Here is a 17,544-nt window from a genome sequence, read left to right as displayed (position 1 = left end):
CTGGGCGAACAGCAAGAACCCAACAGTATTAAGCAGCTACAGTCATATTGTTTTATTTTTTCATCTTTTGATCAACTCTTTCTATTGCAAATTTTGTGGTCATTAAAATGGATATGTTTGCCTTTGCTAGCCCAACTGTGGTGGTCAGGGATGGAAGAGAAGCTATATATTCAAGAAAGATGACTTTGGTAGAAGCCCTGAGGCCCAGAGAAGGGGCCTGCCATGTTCAGATCTCCTCTGAGCAGCACCTGGCACCAGAACTGACGCCAAGTTTAGTAGGTTGGGAACTGGTGCAGTGAACAGCCACTCACAGAGGCCTTGGCTCTGCACCCAGAACTTGTTTGATATTGCCAGGGATTGACCCTGTGAATCTTAAAAGCATGAAAGTTGAAAGTCATCAATGATTTGATCGAAGAAATCAATGGTGACATTATATGTGATGTCCCCACTGATGTTATTGATGAGGTCTTAGGGTTCCACAGCTGTATACACCACACATTCTTTTGCTTGGCGGCTTAAGGGAATTTCTAATTTTTTTAAAATATGCATTAATGTGGCTTGAACGAACATCATGTTACCATTAACAAATTTTTCCAGTATATATTATACCACTTTTTGTGTCCTCTGACTGTGTGCAGCTGGAACTCGACAGAGGACTTGACATGCTCCCACATCCATCTGTCCCAGGCCATGACTCAGACCCTAAGCCCCATGTCGTCCACACCCAATCCAGCTTCAAATGTCCAAATGTCAAAGGCCATTCACAGCAGGAATTGGCTGCTGGCACTGTTTCCAAACTCTGATGCAACTATTATGTTCAGGGTCTAGACTTTAGACAGGCCATTTTCTCAGAACTAGCTGAGTATGGGCTTTGGTCAGTTCTGGGAAATGAACCAGCTTTGAGATCCACATTGCTGACTGGGCATGAATATTTTTTCTGCTCTGACTTTTTTTTAATATTTTCAAAAAAGGGTTTGGATTTTTCCAATACATTGCAGTGGTACTCTCAAATGTAAAGATCCAAGGACCTAAAATTGGACCTGCCAATATCACAAGTAAAGCAGAGTCATTCAATTCTCAGGACAGTGCCTGCTTTTCTGATACCCCCTCTAACATCTCCCCGGGGGTCAAGTAATGCTCAGTGAGTCCCTTAGATCTGCCCTTCATTGTTTTCAGGATGCAACATTAGGTACCCAGAATCTAGTAGAGGCCACCCAAACAAATATAAAAGCTTCTTATGATGAACAAATCATCAAGATCCTTGAATCATCTGAGGTTCTGAAAATCTCACATTAATTGGAATTGTTAGACGTTATGTATTTATTCTTCTCAGCATTTGCCTTAACAAACACATAATACATACAAGAATGATTAAAATGAAAGTACAACAACTTGATAAAAAATGTAAACAATGTGAGATAAATTTAACACTATACAATTTTAAAGTAAGTGTTTTTTTCATTTCCCAGTTGTTTGAAGGCGGAGTCCCCGTCCCACACCACTGTCACCGAATGCGACACACGGGACTCGTCACTCAACGTTAGGCCAAGAAAGGACACTGTTTGAGATAGCCCTGCTCACCCCCTTAGTAGCTTGCCATGAGCAGCCAAGCCTATTTCCAAGGCACGAGTGTACAGTTTGTGCAACCACACCCAGAGCAACCCCCTGGTGACACCACAAATGGATTTCACACAAGTTTGATAAAAACAAGTATAAACTTTATATAGAAAGATATACGATCAGACCACACAATACAAAAGCCAACATATAATAAAAGGTAGTATTCGTTCCGGCTGGCTGTTAAGTTCAATTCCCAACCACCGCTTTCAAAATGCTATGCTGGTCGCAATGCTAGAATAACACACATTGCAATGGACAAATAATAGTACACTGTGTAACGATACAATCCTGTGCTGGACAAAGGAGAAATAATACAATGCATAACGATACACCCCAATACGTTGCAATGGGAGAAATAATGCGATGCGTACCCCTACAATCAAGTACTGCACAATGAAGGAATAATGCAATGCGTCACACCCCAATCACGTACTTTGCAATGAAGAAATAATGCAATGTGGGCTGCTACAATCATGTGCTTTGCAATTAAGGAATAATGCAATGCGTAACTACAATCATCTACTTTGCACTGAAGAAATAATGCAATGCGGGCCGCTACAATCCTTTACTTTACAATGGAGAAATAATGCAATGCGTAGCGCTACAATTGTGTACTTCATTATGCAGAAATAATGTCAGGCGTCATAAGGCAGTCCGGCAGTTCGTTAGCAGCAATATTGGCACAATGTATTACTACGACAATCAGCCTCTTCGATAACAGTTGCCCCCCACATGTATCAATAATGACATAAAGTACAGCTTCTTACTCTGGCCCCAGTACTGCCACTCCTTTCGTCAGTACGGGCCCCAAACTAAGCCAAAGCAAAGGCTCACTCCATTCCCAGTTGTTGGAAGGCGGTGTCCCCGTCCCACACCACTGTCACCAAATGCGAGACCTGGGACTCCTCACTCAACGTTAGGCCAAGAAAGGACACTATTTGAGATAGCCCTGCTCACCCCCTTAGTAGCACGGCACGAGCAGCCATGCCTATTTCCAAGGCACGAGTGTACAGTATGTGCAACCACACTCACAGCAATCCCCTGGTGACACCACAAATGGACTCCACACAAGTTTGATAAAAACAAGTATAAACTTTATATAGAAAGATATACGATCAGATCACACAATACAAAAGCCAACATATAATAAAGGGTAGTATTTGTTCCGGCTGGCTGTTAAGTTCAATTCCCAACCACCGCTTTCAAAATGCTATGCTGGTTGCAATGCTAGAATCACACACGTTGCAATGGACAAATAATAGTGCACTGTGTAACTATATAATCCTGTTCTGGACAAAGGAGAAATAATACAATGCATAACGATACACCCTGGTACCTTGCAATGGGAGAAATAATGCAATGTGTACTGCTACAATCATGTACTGCGCAGTGAAGGAATAATGCAATGCGTCACACCCCAATCACGTAATTTGCAATGAAGAAATAATGCAATGTGGGCCGCTACAATCATGTACTTTGCAATTAAGGAATAATGCAATGCGTAACTACAATCATCTACTTTGCACTGAAGAAATAATGAAATGCGGGCCCCTACAATCCTGTACTTTACAATGGAGAAATAATAGCACTAACATTGTGTACTTCATTATGCAGAAATAATGTCTGGCGTCATAAGGCAGTCCGGCACTTCGTTAGCAGCAATATTGGCACGGTGTATTACGACAATCAGCCTCTTCGATAACAGTTGCCCCCACATGTATCAACAATGACATAAAGTACAGCTTCTTACTCTGGCCCCAGTAGTGCCCCTCCTTTTGTCAGTACGGGCCCCAATCTGAGCCAAAGCAAAGGCTCACTCCATTAAAAGGACTGAGAGGCCGACAGAGTGTCCCTCCGAGCCCGCACCCTGCCCAGGTAGTGATCCACATTACCTGGGGGCACAAACCCACTCTCCTCTCCTCCGTCAGCGAACTGGGCCTTTCATGCAGAACTTTTCCAATGGGCCTCATCGGCCCGGCCTGGCAGCTCAGCCCCTCTGGGCCGGGCCGCAACTGTTAGAAAGGTTCGAGGCGACCGCAGGGCACACATACCCCACGCCCCTGACATTACTTTACTTCAGGTGCACGTTCACCACAGCACCCTCCGGGTCTCCTCTGGCACAAGGCCACACACACAACGCTGATGGGACTTCATGTCGACTCCGAGTGCACTTTCACCAGGCACGCCTTCCTGCGGTCTCAGTTGGCACCAAGACACGCACACTGCGCTGCAGAGACTCACTTTCTTCGGGTGCACACGATGATCAGCCGATCACCTCCACAGTCCCAGGTTTCACCAAAGCACGCACACTGCTTCACTGAGACTAACTCCAAATTTGGTGCCCCGATATCCAGGCGCTCTTCACCAAAGCCTTTGGCCGCACCATGACACACTCACTGTGTCCGAGCACAGTCTTCGTCAAGCAGGGGACCCAGTGCACCAAGCACGGTCCCAATAGCCTCTTCCTTGTTTAAAACAGCAAACTGCAGACCAGCCCCAGATCACGAAGCAAGGGTTGGTCTTTCCTCAGCAGTCTCTTCAGTTGTTCCTTCCTTAGCAGAGGTTCCTCTTGACCACAAAATGGGTCCAAGCCTTTTCAGTCTCAATCCATTTCTGTTCCATTCCAACGTTCAGGGGTCTCAGCTCTCACTCCCGGGGCTTCTCCTTGCCTACTCTCCAGATGCAGGTCAGCCTGGTGCCGTCTCAACCCTCCCTTGGGTCAAGACCTCCCCCAGTTCCTCTGACCTCCCAGATCCAGACAGTCAATCCACATTCAGCAAAGACACACAGAAATGCTTAAAGCACAAAACTCAGCCACTTTCTAAAAGAGTGGTTTCTGAACACACAGTGACAAAACCACTTTCAGAGAAATATGTGTTATGACACTGTGTGTTCATACATACTAAACTTCACCTCTCCATTTTAAACTTATAGGATACTAGGCTAACAAAACACAATACCCAGCCTCCCCCATTCTGTCCTATGGGCAGGATGGCCTTTCGCCAGTGAAAACGAAATGGAGTGTTTTTCACTGTCAGGACATAGCACACACCTCAGTATATGTCCTGCCTTTTACTTACACTGCACCCTGCCAAGGTGTTACCCCAGACCTACCACAGGGGTGCCCACGGTGTACGTAAAAGGGAAAGTAAGGCCGCCTGACAAGTGGTTGCACTTGTCAGGACAACATGCTAACTTAGCAAACTGTGTGCAGGCCCTACACTGCAGGCCTAAGTTCCCTTCTCCACGCACCCTTGCTTTACTATGCCTAGCACACACAGTGCACATCACTAGGGACTTTACTAGTAAGGCAATCATACCAATCATGGCCAACCAATTACCGTTACACTTTAGATTGGTAACACTTGTACTTTGACACTGATCAGAGTGGTAAAGTACCCAAAGCATCTAAAAACAAAGGAGGTAGAGGAAAAAGGTCATGGGTAATTACGCCAAGAAATACCATTTCTAACACCAGTCATGATGCAAGCACTCAAAATAAACACAGAAGCTGCATGCTAGATCTCTGGATGATAAGCCCTATACCAGAGAGGTAAGGTATCCATCTAATTTGAAACATTATAAGTGAAAAATAAAGGTGGAAGCCATTTAATATGCACCTTCACTACATTTAGACAAAACAGCATGAAGTGAGTAATAGTTTCAGTTTCGCCCCTAGCACTATCACACACTACATCGAACTCCTTGATCTTGCTCCATTTGGCGACATAAGCCTCGATGGGTTGGCCCCAAGTGAATTTTATGCGTCAAGCGCTGTACCTCAGGATAGATGTCACCCAAGTAGGGTTCAAAGCCAACAATATGTTTGTGCTTTAGGAAGCCCTGTACAAGGAATCTATTCTTACTAAACTCATTTATTACTTATGATCCTTATATTGCCAGTAAGCCTCTTTAACTTTATTTATCATTGCTCCATTAATCTCCAAGGAGATAATGTCAAGCTTTAGTTGCTTTAAAGTGTTGCAGACATGTAGGTGTACTGTGGTATCTATCTGTGTATTACTTGTTTAGAGAATGTTTGCTTATGCTTAGAGAAGGCTCCTGTGGCAGTTGTACCTGCTAACCTGAGCCCTCAAGACTGCTTTACTTATTCTCCATAAAAGTGAATAAATCCACAATTCATTTGAAGACTTCTGGCTCCTGTCTTCGATGTGCAGTCTGTCCACGAGCAAAATCACTTCATGTGCTCAATAAACTACTGGGGCCATGACAATAATATCAGAAATAGTTCTATGCCCAGTCTAAATACATGATGCTAAAGGTGTACCCTGCCCCAGCCTCAACAATGTCCACAGAAACCTATTCTCAATTATTTGAAGTACACAGGAATCTATGCAGCCCAGAATTTCAGCTCCACGTATCACAGCTGTAATGGCCTTCGCTCTATACACAAGTAGTAATTAACTCAATGACTGCCCCCCTATTCTTTGTTTACATCTAAGACCAGCGGCTCCTGCCTGCTTTAAAGTTGAGGCGCTTTTACCCTTTGCTGCTTCCAAGACAATTTAGTGTCATACCGAATTCCCAGATTATTTCATAGTTTACTTGTTCTAAAATATCACTAAACTGGATTTGTTTATTTTTCAAATGTATTTTCTTCAAAGGATATGCGGTCTCATAGCCTCACAGACTACAATGGGAATATTTGCAGGGGTTTGGAGCCCTCTTTGGTTGGTTGTCAGCGCCCAATCTCTGCAAAAAATCCCCGCTGCACAGAACAAGTTGCTTACATAGAAGATGGATGAAATATTGCATCGAAAAACAGATATTCACTGAACACTATAACATCATAAAGTACCTTTAAATACGCAGAACTAGCATTAATAAAATCCAGTTAAAATGCAGTTTTGGTTACGAACTAAAATTCTATGAAACCATGCTCACTTTAAAAGTTCTCCAGTTCTGTTGTTACGTTTAAAACACAGTTTGCTATAAAAATAGTTTTTCTTGTTTGGTTATAACTTTGTTTTCATTTGAGAAACATGTTCAAACTGCTCAAATCTTTCCAATCAAACACCATAAGTGATTAACGTTTTACCTTGAAGGATCCGCGAATTAACACTCCAGAAAACTCTAACATCAACCCTTCTAGTCCGCCCGATTTGTTTTTGTAATGCATAATTCACAAAAAACGACTGCATTAATTTAGACCAAACAATCCAAGGGCGCACATCTGAGTGAGATTCTTGTTACATGCTGAGACTAGTGTAATTTCATTCATCTGTGTTTGCTGTAGCGGTGAACATATTTTCCTATGGGCAATATAGAGGAAAACACACATTTTTTGACCCGCGATTAAAATGTTCTCCACCTGGATGAATATGATTGAAAAGTGACACTAATGCTTTCTGAGTGAAACTTTTAATGCGTTTGTCAAATGGCTTCAAAGCAAAATTTTAATGACAAATTAGCACTACACATGCCCCACAGCTATCGACAGAGTGAAATAAATGACTGAAACTGACAAGTTATAGTTAGGACCAGTTTTTACCTAAAAAAACAGCCATTGATACATACCTTTCAAACCAAGTGCAGTGCTCGTGACCTCACCCTTTATGTGACAAATGAAACTACAAATGTAAATAATCTCACAGATAAAATTACATATCAGTAGAGTTTAAGTAAGGTGGGTCCTGATGTGCTCAGACACAGCAGTAATTAAAAAATGTACTTTGCAATAGGTTGTTAGAGGGCCCTCTATTCATGTCTTTACGTTTACAGCAAAAATGCTGATGAATTTCTCAAAAATGACTGCCCAATGTCTTAAGGTTTTCCACCTCAGCAATGAAGCGCCTGTTTGCATGTTTTACCTCATCTTGCGTTCAATTGTATTTGCTTTCTCCAGATGTGTTTCCATAGTTTTTTCATGCAACATATTACTCTTACATATACCATACTGTGAACTGTGTCGCCCATATGTTTCTCTGTGATTTCAGTGTGTGAATGAATGTTCATGATGGGACACTATTGAGAACCCAGGAGTTGAGATTGAAGCCATTGCAAGTTTTTTATTCTGTCCGATATTGGGTTATAAAGGTGATCAGACTATATTATCATCCAGTCGTTGGCCTCTCTGCAGATCACACAGAGTAATAGTCACATAAGCACCAATTGTTATTTACAATTTTTTTGTGACAGTGTGTGAAGGAGGAGCACACATATTTGAAATATTGTTAGCACCAAAGGAAAAACAAATCTGGTGAGAGAAGACAATGGGTGTGTATGTGTGAGAGATACAAAAAGAAGGCATGGCGAGGGGAGGTGAGAAAAACAGTGAAAAGACTGAAGAGGAAGGAGATGAAGTGTGAGTTTTGGAGGTGGAGGGCATTTAGAAAGATATAGCAATGAAAGGGTGTACGCATCTAACTGAGTGAAACCTCGCAGAGAAAGGTATTGTGAAGGGCAGGATGGTTGTGATTGAGACAAGCCAAAGACCGGTGTGTAAAGCCAATACATTAAATAAGTAAGATATGATTCACAATAAAAATCCAACTCCAATCTATAAAAATAGTTTACGATTATATTCTTATGAATACATAGACAGCAAAATTCTTGACAAAATTCCAATGTAGAGAACCAGAGATATTATATTTTTAAGAATAAACACTTTCTAGTGGTTAACAACATACAGCGCCACTTTGGGACTCTGGAGCTTTCAGCAGGACAAACCTGAAATCCAGGCTAGGTCATGATTGAAGGTAGCCAGGTTGACTCTCAATGTCAAGTTGGTCATCTTACGGAGCTTTTTCCAAAAGTTGCTCCAAACTTCCCCAAAATTCTACAACATCTTCCTGAAGTATATGATTACTCTCTCAAAAATCATGCGATGGACATATATGTGAAAGTATAACTTTAACTTTTTTTTTTTTTTTTTTTTTAATCAGAATTTTTTTATAATAGAATTAACTACTAAAAAATAATAATTTCTTTTTTTTACTTTTTGATACAGAACAATATCTGGGGGTTTGCATATGTTTATATGTACATCTATAAGTTCACTTTCTACTATGTTTCCTAAATGTATTTTCACATATGTTATGTAGACCCTAATTTAGGAAACGTTATTAGGGGTACCCCTTTCTTTGCAAATTGACATCTTCCTGAAGTTCCTCTTAAGGGTTCAAATAGTCCAAAACACAAATTCCAGGGTCTGGAATCTCCTAGATGGTCCTTGGAAAGTCTGGGCTACAATTCTCACAATGCACCTGGCCAAACCCTAAAAGTCCATTGGATGAACTTCTGGGTGGGGACTCTTGGTGGAGATGAAGCAGGTGGGCTCTGTTAATCTGTGGCTCGGAGGGAGTCCACTCCTTAATCCTTCTCAAAGCAAGGCAAAGTCTTTAGGTCTGTAGTACCAAATTGTGCAGCAAGTGCAGTTCTTCAGAATGCAGTCCTTTGGGTGCAGATCCAGATTCCAGCAGGGCAGTCCTTCTTTTCCTGGTAGTTACAGGCACCAGAACTGAGGAGCTATGCAGTTTTTCCATATTTATCTAGTGTTCCTGGGCATAAAGCAGAGGGACACCCCTGACCAATGGGATGCAGGGTGCCACCCAGGTGTATGATCACTTTCTCCAAAGTGTGGTATATTATTGTCCCAGAAAGCACTATTCTCTCAAGTTTCCAAAAGGGGAGAACATCTCTCCAGAGGAGCTGGACCAGGCTAACCCGACCTACTGGCGTGGCTATTTTTCCTAAACACTCCCTTTCCAACCCTCTCCCTAATCTAATTTCAGGGGTTAATGTGTGGTTGGAGTGACAGGATGTGGGGGTCAACTTGTGCTGTCCCTAAATGTCATTCTCCCTTTGAAGACCAGTTTGGCCACCCCTCACTCCTTACCTGCCATCTGCTCTGCTGCCTGTACCTCTCAGCCCACAGGAAACCGATTGCCTATCTAGCTGGGCTTTTCGCATCTCATGAGAGCAGCCTGGTCAGCGTGGAAAGAGGCTGGCCATAAGGAGAGAGCAGCTGAAAGACTGGATTTTGATAACTTATTTTCTTTCATAGTTATTATAAATCTAACAAAGGCATGTTGTTGGATTTATCTTAACTATTAGTTTGATACATTGAAGTATATTTTTCATGGCGTCTATCAATATTTATACTTTAATAAGATGTCTCAATGTTAGCCTATGTAGCAATCCACTACACTAGGGAAAATGGAACTGGCTGTTTTTTTCCTCACCAGGGTTTATAAAAAATATTTTGTAATGTCCCTGTGTATAGTTACGAGGGACCCTACCCCAGGGGCACATAGGGGAGACCTTAGGGATTATTTATATGTAAAAATAAGGTAAATAAATACTTTGAAAGTACCTTTTAATCCAAAGTCGAATTTGCATATAATTTCAATTTAAAAGCAGCCTGCAAGGCAGGGCTGGCTTTTAAAAATGACAGCCAGAAGCACATTAAAGCACACTCCAGTGCATGAAATCTACTGGCCCTCTAAACCTCCCTGCTCAATTATATACTATGTACTAGGTAGTTTGAATACCCCTTGCCTTATTATATACTAGGGACTTACAGGGGTCCAGCATTGTCAATTGTAACTATACAAAATTACCATGTACTTTTTACACAGAGCACAACCCTGGATCTGATTATTAGAGCCTAAGGCACAGTAAGGGTCAGAAAACCAACACCTAGTAGTCAAAATGGGGGCAAAAAGTGAGGGACACTGCAAACAGGTCATGATTTCTAACAATGTGATTACAGGCTCTTTCCTTTTTTCTGTAAGAAATCCAGTCTACATTAGTGTTAGCAATTGTCATTTACATTTAAACACCTGGGTTCGTTGCAAAATGGCAAAGAGCTAAAAACCTTTTGTCTGAGGCCAAGTCGAGATTCAGAAAGCAAACATTATTAAGGTTCTACCGATGGCTGATGCTCTTTCTATTATAGTGATGCATTTAATGAAGCAAAGAAGCAGTGGCAATGTTCACTTATACTAATGCATACTTTATGATGCGTGTGCATGTTAGGAGGGCTTGAGCTTGCCACTTGGTGGCTGGAAATATAGCTTTTCATCAGAAGCACCAATATCTGGACACACTTAAAAAGCAACTGCAAAATAGCATGGATGGGTGTGCTCTAATTGTTTTACCTCCCCTGTCTCCCCACTCTGTACACATGATATGGATTGCACACACTTTGCAGGTAGGGAGATAATGCATATGAGCATCATTGTATCTACCAAAATGGTGCTGGTTGTGGACATTTTTTTGCTCAGTTTTTTTTCATCTGATTTCCTCAATTAGATGCACAGCAATATCAACCCCCCTGCACCACTTACAGGCTCTTCAATCGATTGTATCAACTCGCCCTGACTTCTGGGTGTTTGTCAGGCACAGTGGTGGCCTCTGTCCTCTTTCAGCAAAAGGGAATGAAAAGCTGATGTGACAGTTACAGACTATTTATCTAGGAACTGTCTACACTGAGACTTCGCCCCTTTTGCACTCACACTCTTTAGAGAAGCTATGCACATTTAAAGAGCCAAATCAGCCCTCTTTGTGAATCAGGGGAAAGAGGAATTTGATGGATGTTTCATAGGATGGGGCTGTATTTCTTTCCTCTTGTATATTTACGATCACATCGATGAAATGGATATCTCAGACATATCAGAGCTACCTAATGATGTCTCTGGGTACACTGTCCAAAATACATTTTAAATATGACAGACACATAACCAAATTCTTTTCGCACTAAACAAGTCTCTTAATTATGCAATCATGGTGCTTGCAATACGCTCCAGAAGAGATTTCACAATCATAAGTAATTCTTACTTCTTTGTCGGCGACTGTGCGCAGAAGAAACCAATGTTCTCCTAATCAAAGCCGTCTTGTGTCTCTCAACAGGGGGTACGTGTACGCTGGGCTAGAATTCGGAGCAGAGTGTTACTGCGGCCACAAGATCCAAGCCCTCAATGCCAGTGAATCCGAATGTAACATGGAGTGCAAAGGAGAGAAGGGCAACCTCTGTGGAGGGGTGGATCGGCTTTCAATCTACCGGTTGCATCTAAGTCAAGAATCTGCAAGGAGGTGTAAGTACCGCAGCCCTTATGAGAGTACCATGCGAAAGAAAACTACAATATAGTAGCAGGGGCGGCCTTAGGCATGTGCAAGCTGTGCACCTGCACAGGGCCACCAAACCCCAGGGGCCACCACGCCAATATGTATCCTTAATATAATAATCCTCTGAGGATGGATACATATTTGTGTGGCGGCCCCTGGCAGGGATTTGGTGGCCTCCGGCTCTGTTCCACTTCCAAACACCCTAACCCACCCCCTCTTCACTGGCCTCCGCGCTCCGCCCAGGCCCGGACCCCCTCTTCAGGGGCCCCCTACCTATGCTCCCTGCCCAGGGCCGCCATGAGCCTAGAGCCGCCCCTGATAGTAGATTCAAATAATCATGTTTTGATAGCAAATTAACTCCTGAAATGTGTGATTTATAGAAGTCATGGCGTTTACAGGAATGCAAGTCACAACTGACTAGGCAATACGACCGACTGCTTTTGTGTGGCTAGGTGTACTTACTAAATAGTTTACCTTTTAGCATATCTGCTTTATGCAACTCATATTTCTGTGTATCTGCATTGCATGAGAATACATATATGCCGACTATCTTACTACTGGCTTCATCATGTTTTTATCAATTTCTAAACTTACACCCTAAAGGCAGAGAACATTTAAAGCTGTAACATACGGTCATGGTGGGTGATCGAGAGCGGGTGGGGGGCTGATGGGGGTAAGATATCTTGATTAGTGCTAGTTACAGGCCCCTATTGCCAGTATTGGGAGCTGTAGAAGGTATTACATAGATTAGGAGTCTCAAGCCTCTTCTACAATGAAACCTAGTTCTGATGAAAGATAATAGTCCAGCGCTAATAATTTGCGATACTGAGTGACAAAATATTGTATTGAAAAAATATGCACAGATTATTAAAAACGAAAGAACATATGCAAAGGTTAAAAACACTTTCTTAATATAAAATGTGTGTAATGAAACCCACAGTGGAAAGTGCCCACAGGCATAAAGAAAATACTAACTACTATAAGTCTCCTGAAGTCGGGTTGAACGTTCATTCAAAGAGAAGCTTTAAATATGTTTTGGATTCTTGATCATCTTTTTTTCAGACATCAGCATATAATTTCAAAGTCTTTTCTATCAAATATTCACTTTCCATATTGGGTTAACACACTCAAAGACAATCATGCTTTTTTCTAAAAATCTCATTTTTTGCCTTAAAAGCAGTTTTTAGACATGACCCCCCAAATGTCAGCGTGTGAATTCCATAGTACAAATACATAAAATAATAGATTCCGTTTCACCAACCCTAGTATTACCATCAAATGCCAGAGATGCATAGCATAATGTCAAAACCGCCTGCATTATACCAAAGATGCCCACAAGAATGTCACAGCCACACTTTTGCCATGGCTACCCGCTATAATGCTATGGACCACCACAACATGTGAGTCATGGATATAATGTTATTCCAAGAAAAGCCATGATTGTGTGATGGATGGTCACAATTATGAAATTATACTCAAAATATGACAAGGACAGCCGCCTTGCGCCATGAATTCAGGTCCAACCATGGTACAGAAACAGAACTTATCTCTGCTACAGATGACATCCGCATGATCCTTGACAGATGAAACACAGCAGCCCTCAAGTTTTGCATTTCAAAGAAGCAGATTGATATGTGCATGGACTTATTATATGTTCTGAATGTTCTATTCTAGACTGTTTTTTATGATGTAAAGTTATTTCAAGTGCTGCGTGAAGTGGCATTGAAGGAATAATGCATAATGTAAGTTCTGTGTCTTTCATGATATTCAGAGTCTCTTGGCATTTAATTAGGAGAACCACTATTTTCATCCTTCAGCTCTTCTATGCATTTTCATTTACGGCTAACTCAGGGTAGGTTGTAAATAGGACTATTAATCCCCACAGAATTTGGAATTATATGCGCAATGCGACCCAGAAAAAAACTGGTTTGGCTAGTTGTTTCCCATTTCGTAAGGGTTAATTCATAATTGTCCTATGTTTGTGAGGTGCTTCATTATGGAACTGGTGATTACAGATGCAGGGTTTCCAGCTCACCAGTACAGTCCAACTCACAAGTGGGCCATAAGTCTAAAAGTAAATCTTGGGATAAACCACCAACCTTATTCCAAACTCACTCCATCAATGTTCGGCCGCAGTCTACTTGTTTTTCGGAAATCCTTCCCACGCTGAACCAACATCCCCTACCCAAATTGATTTTATTGCTGGTTCACTTCAGGGACTGTACAGGGCTTATGACTGATTTATCATTAGACCATATAGGTTAGTTACATTATTATTCTTTTCTAGAGAATATTTTTTCATTTAATTTGTTTTTTTACAACTCCAGCTTTAGTTGTTTTGGCGTCATAATCATCATTACACTTTATTCTTCATAACTAACTTCATTTGGGAATTGTTATGTATTTATTTTTTAAAGGTGATATTGTGATGTTGTTGTTGTTCATGTTTTTCATATGACGGGTGTTAGAAATGGGATCTCTGTTTAGTAAAAGGCTTGCGCCAAACAGAGGCAGAGACCACAACTCTAGTCAGGGCAAGGGAGTTAATTACATGCCAAAGATAACCCCTGCTCACCCCCTGGGTAGCATGGCACTAGCAGTCAGGCCATGTGTAATGCATTTGCGCATGCACACAGCAACAACATCCCAGGCACACAGTAAAAAAGGAACTCCACACAAGGTTATATCAAAAATAGCCTTTGTATTCTCATAACACATTAAAATAGTAAACACATAATATACATCGTGCCACCTGGCACTAGGTCATGTTTACAAGGGATTATATACACCTGACAGGGCTCACTGGACCACTGTCAGAACCATCACAGAGTGAACTTAGTGAAAGTAAAACATCTCATAAACGTACAACCAGTAATCTCACTAGCATAAACCATAATATGCAAACCAACCTCATAATCATAAAAACACATTTAGAGGTATCAAACAGGGTGCGTAAAATATACTAAATGAATCATATTTCCTAGCACCACATAAATCACATTAGGGCCTGACGCCCTATTAACCCAAAAGTCCCCTGGCCAACTGGCCATCTCAAAAGGGGCTCAAATGCCCTATGTCCAAAAGTCAGGACGCACTGCCCACTAATTGCTGGGCAGATGGGAAGGTATGGGGTAAAGGAGTGCATCTCACTCCTAACTCAAAACATGCCCCCAAAGAAAGAATAGCCTAAAAATTGCAGCTGGCACTAATTTCTGCGCCGCTGTAAATCTGAGGAAGGCCTGGCACTCACTGTACCCTCTGAACAAATGTAGCAGTTGCCAGCTACGGCGGCGCAACTGAGGAATGACCATTACGCCCTGCTTTGGGGCTCTCTAAAATAATGGTGGCCATCGCTGTAGCTGCCCTCTCTCAGGTGGGGCAGCTGGAAATCAATCATCAGGCACTGGTGCTTCGGCGCCCTTGGGCCCCAACTGGAGCACTAGAAACGAATGGACCCACGTTGAAGCTGCCCGCTACGGTGGCGCAGTTGTGACAATGTCCCTAAAGGGGCCAGGCATCACGGTGCCCTCTGGACCCCCGTGAGCTCTAACAACAAAGATGCCCCACCCTTGGAGTGGCCCCATATCAGGCGGGGCTGCTTAGATACTGTGCCTCGATCAGCACCACACAGGCATACAGGGAGCCCCCCCACTCACCGGGACTCAGCACAGCGGACAAAGTCTCCTCTCTGTGGACTGCGGGCAGGACTCTGTCTCCAGGGCTCCCCTTACTCATGGGAGCCCCGCCACATAAAGCCTCCCTTCAGGATGAGGCGTAGCTTCGCCCGGTACACCTTCTTGGGACCGGGACTTCATTATGGAGCCCGCGAGGCCCCAGACTGCTTCCGGCTGGCTCAGACCCCGCCCACAACCAGACGAGGCCACCTGGCTTCCGGGTTGCGTTGGGAGCGGCCCGGCAACATCAAGGCAGTATTGCAGGGCGGGCACCCTCAATCAAAATAAAGTCAATTACAATAGCGATAATATCGCGGGGTGGGCACCCTCTAGGGAACAATCAAATGCCGCTGTGCGGTGGAATCCCTACACCGGGGTTTCCCTCCACGATCATCGCAGCCCCATGCTGCAAGCTCAAGAAAAACAATCGCAGCTCCACGCGGCCAGTCTAAATATAGAAGTGGTCTGGAAGAGAAAAGTAAAGCGCTCCCCAAGCGCTATAACCAAAGTCCAGGGGAGAATAAAGTGCTTCCTCCAGGAAACAAGCAAAGTTTCATGGGCAAAGGCTAGGCCCAGGGAGGCAGCCCTCATGGTTATTCCCCCTGGGCCCCTGCAAGGTCAGGAACAGCACTCAAAACAAGCCTGAATATTTTCATGGGGTCACAGTCCCTATATTCATTCTAGCATTTCCTTTCTGTAAAAGGGAAGGGCATGGGGGAACCAGACACAACTGGTTCAGGGGGGATTCAGAGCACTTTGTTTTGCCTAGCTCCTCTCCCCTTCATCAGGTGGGGTCTTATTGATCAGACACACCACGGGGGGCAGAGCCAGAATTGTGGAGGGATGGCACAGCCCTATTCAGGTCCCAGGTGCAACTCCTCCCTCCCATCTGCATGCAGATCTCTCTATTCAATACTGTGCGGACTCACCCTGTCTCCTGGAGCCACCCATATCTCTCAGCTCCTGTCTTTCACAAGCCAGACATGCAATTCAGTGCTGGTAAAGGAAAAAGCTTGCTGGATCCTCTACCATGCAACACACTGCTCTCTCTTGGCTGGTTCTCTGAACTATGATCTTCCCTTCCATATGTGCATCCTCTGCGACCTGTGTGGTCAGTGTATGCCCAAGCGTAGACTTGTGCGACAGGTGGCACACTAAAGTTTCATGTAGTTTATTAGGGCCTTTCTCCTAGTGCCCTGAAAAGGCTTCTGTTTCATTATGAGACCTGACCACTAAGGACAAGGAGGGCATGTACACCAACAACCCCACAGTTTTCTCATCTCCATCTGCAGGTAAATGTTATGATATGGGTAGCAGAGCATGAAGGGTCTCTTCCTGCGGATCACTGACAGAATATCCAGGAGCAGAATATCGAGCTGCCAGAATATCAATGAGAAAATATCGAGTTACAGAATATCGAACTCCTATCTACAAACAGGTGAGTAACAAAATATTGAATCCTAAATATCATTGTAAATAATATAGTTTGCTAAAATATCGACTTTTTCAAATGTCTTAAAAGTAATATAAAATTAATTAAATAATAAATATAATTAAGTAAAACATACTTAAAAATAATAACAAACATCCATTTTTATTTTTATTACGTATATTAACTTAATAATATAAAGAAATTATATTTTTAATTATGAAATGTAAAAAACATCATTTAAAATATAATTACATATATATATATATATATATATATATATATATATGTATATATATATATAAAATAATATTAATATAAAATTAAATATGATAAGGTTAAAACATTAAAATAAATATTGCTTTTAAAAATAACTTTTTACACTACATTAACTATAACAATACTAAATACGTTGCATCGTGTAAAGGATAAAATTACTATTTCATCTCCAAATGGTACAGTACGAAAAGTATTGGATAGCGGGTAGATCAAAATTACTATTCCCACTCCAGCGAGTGAAACAGTAGGGAAAGTTTTGGATAGCGGGTGGGTAAAAATTACTATTCCCACTCCAGTGAGTGAAACAGTAGGGAAAGTGTTGGATAGCGGTGGGAATAATGTACTATTCCATTCCACTTAGTGTAACAATAGGAAAAGTGTTGGATAGCAGGTGGGTAAAAATTACTATTCCCACTCGAGTGAGTGCAACAGTAGGGAAAGTGTTGAATAGTG

At 42.3% G+C, this 17,544-nt stretch overlaps 1 protein-coding gene across 1 annotated transcript in view; it reads left to right on the top strand.

Moving 5' to 3' along the window:
• WSCD2 (WSC domain containing 2) overlaps positions 1–17,544 on the top strand; it is a 1,121,035-nt gene that overhangs the window by 738,633 nt on the left and 364,858 nt on the right. Inside the window, exon 5 of the mRNA XM_078667416.1 lies at positions 11,494–11,678. Within this exon, the coding sequence (XP_078523542.1) occupies positions 11,494–11,678 (185 nt within the window). The remainder of the gene's footprint in view (positions 1–11,493; positions 11,679–17,544) is intronic.

The sequence above is a fragment of the Lissotriton helveticus genome, chromosome 11 (assembly GCF_964261635.1).
Source record: "Lissotriton helveticus chromosome 11, aLisHel1.1, whole genome shotgun sequence".
NCBI lineage: Eukaryota > Metazoa > Chordata > Amphibia > Caudata > Salamandridae > Lissotriton > Lissotriton helveticus.
This window is presented reverse-complemented; position numbering and strand designations above follow the sequence as displayed.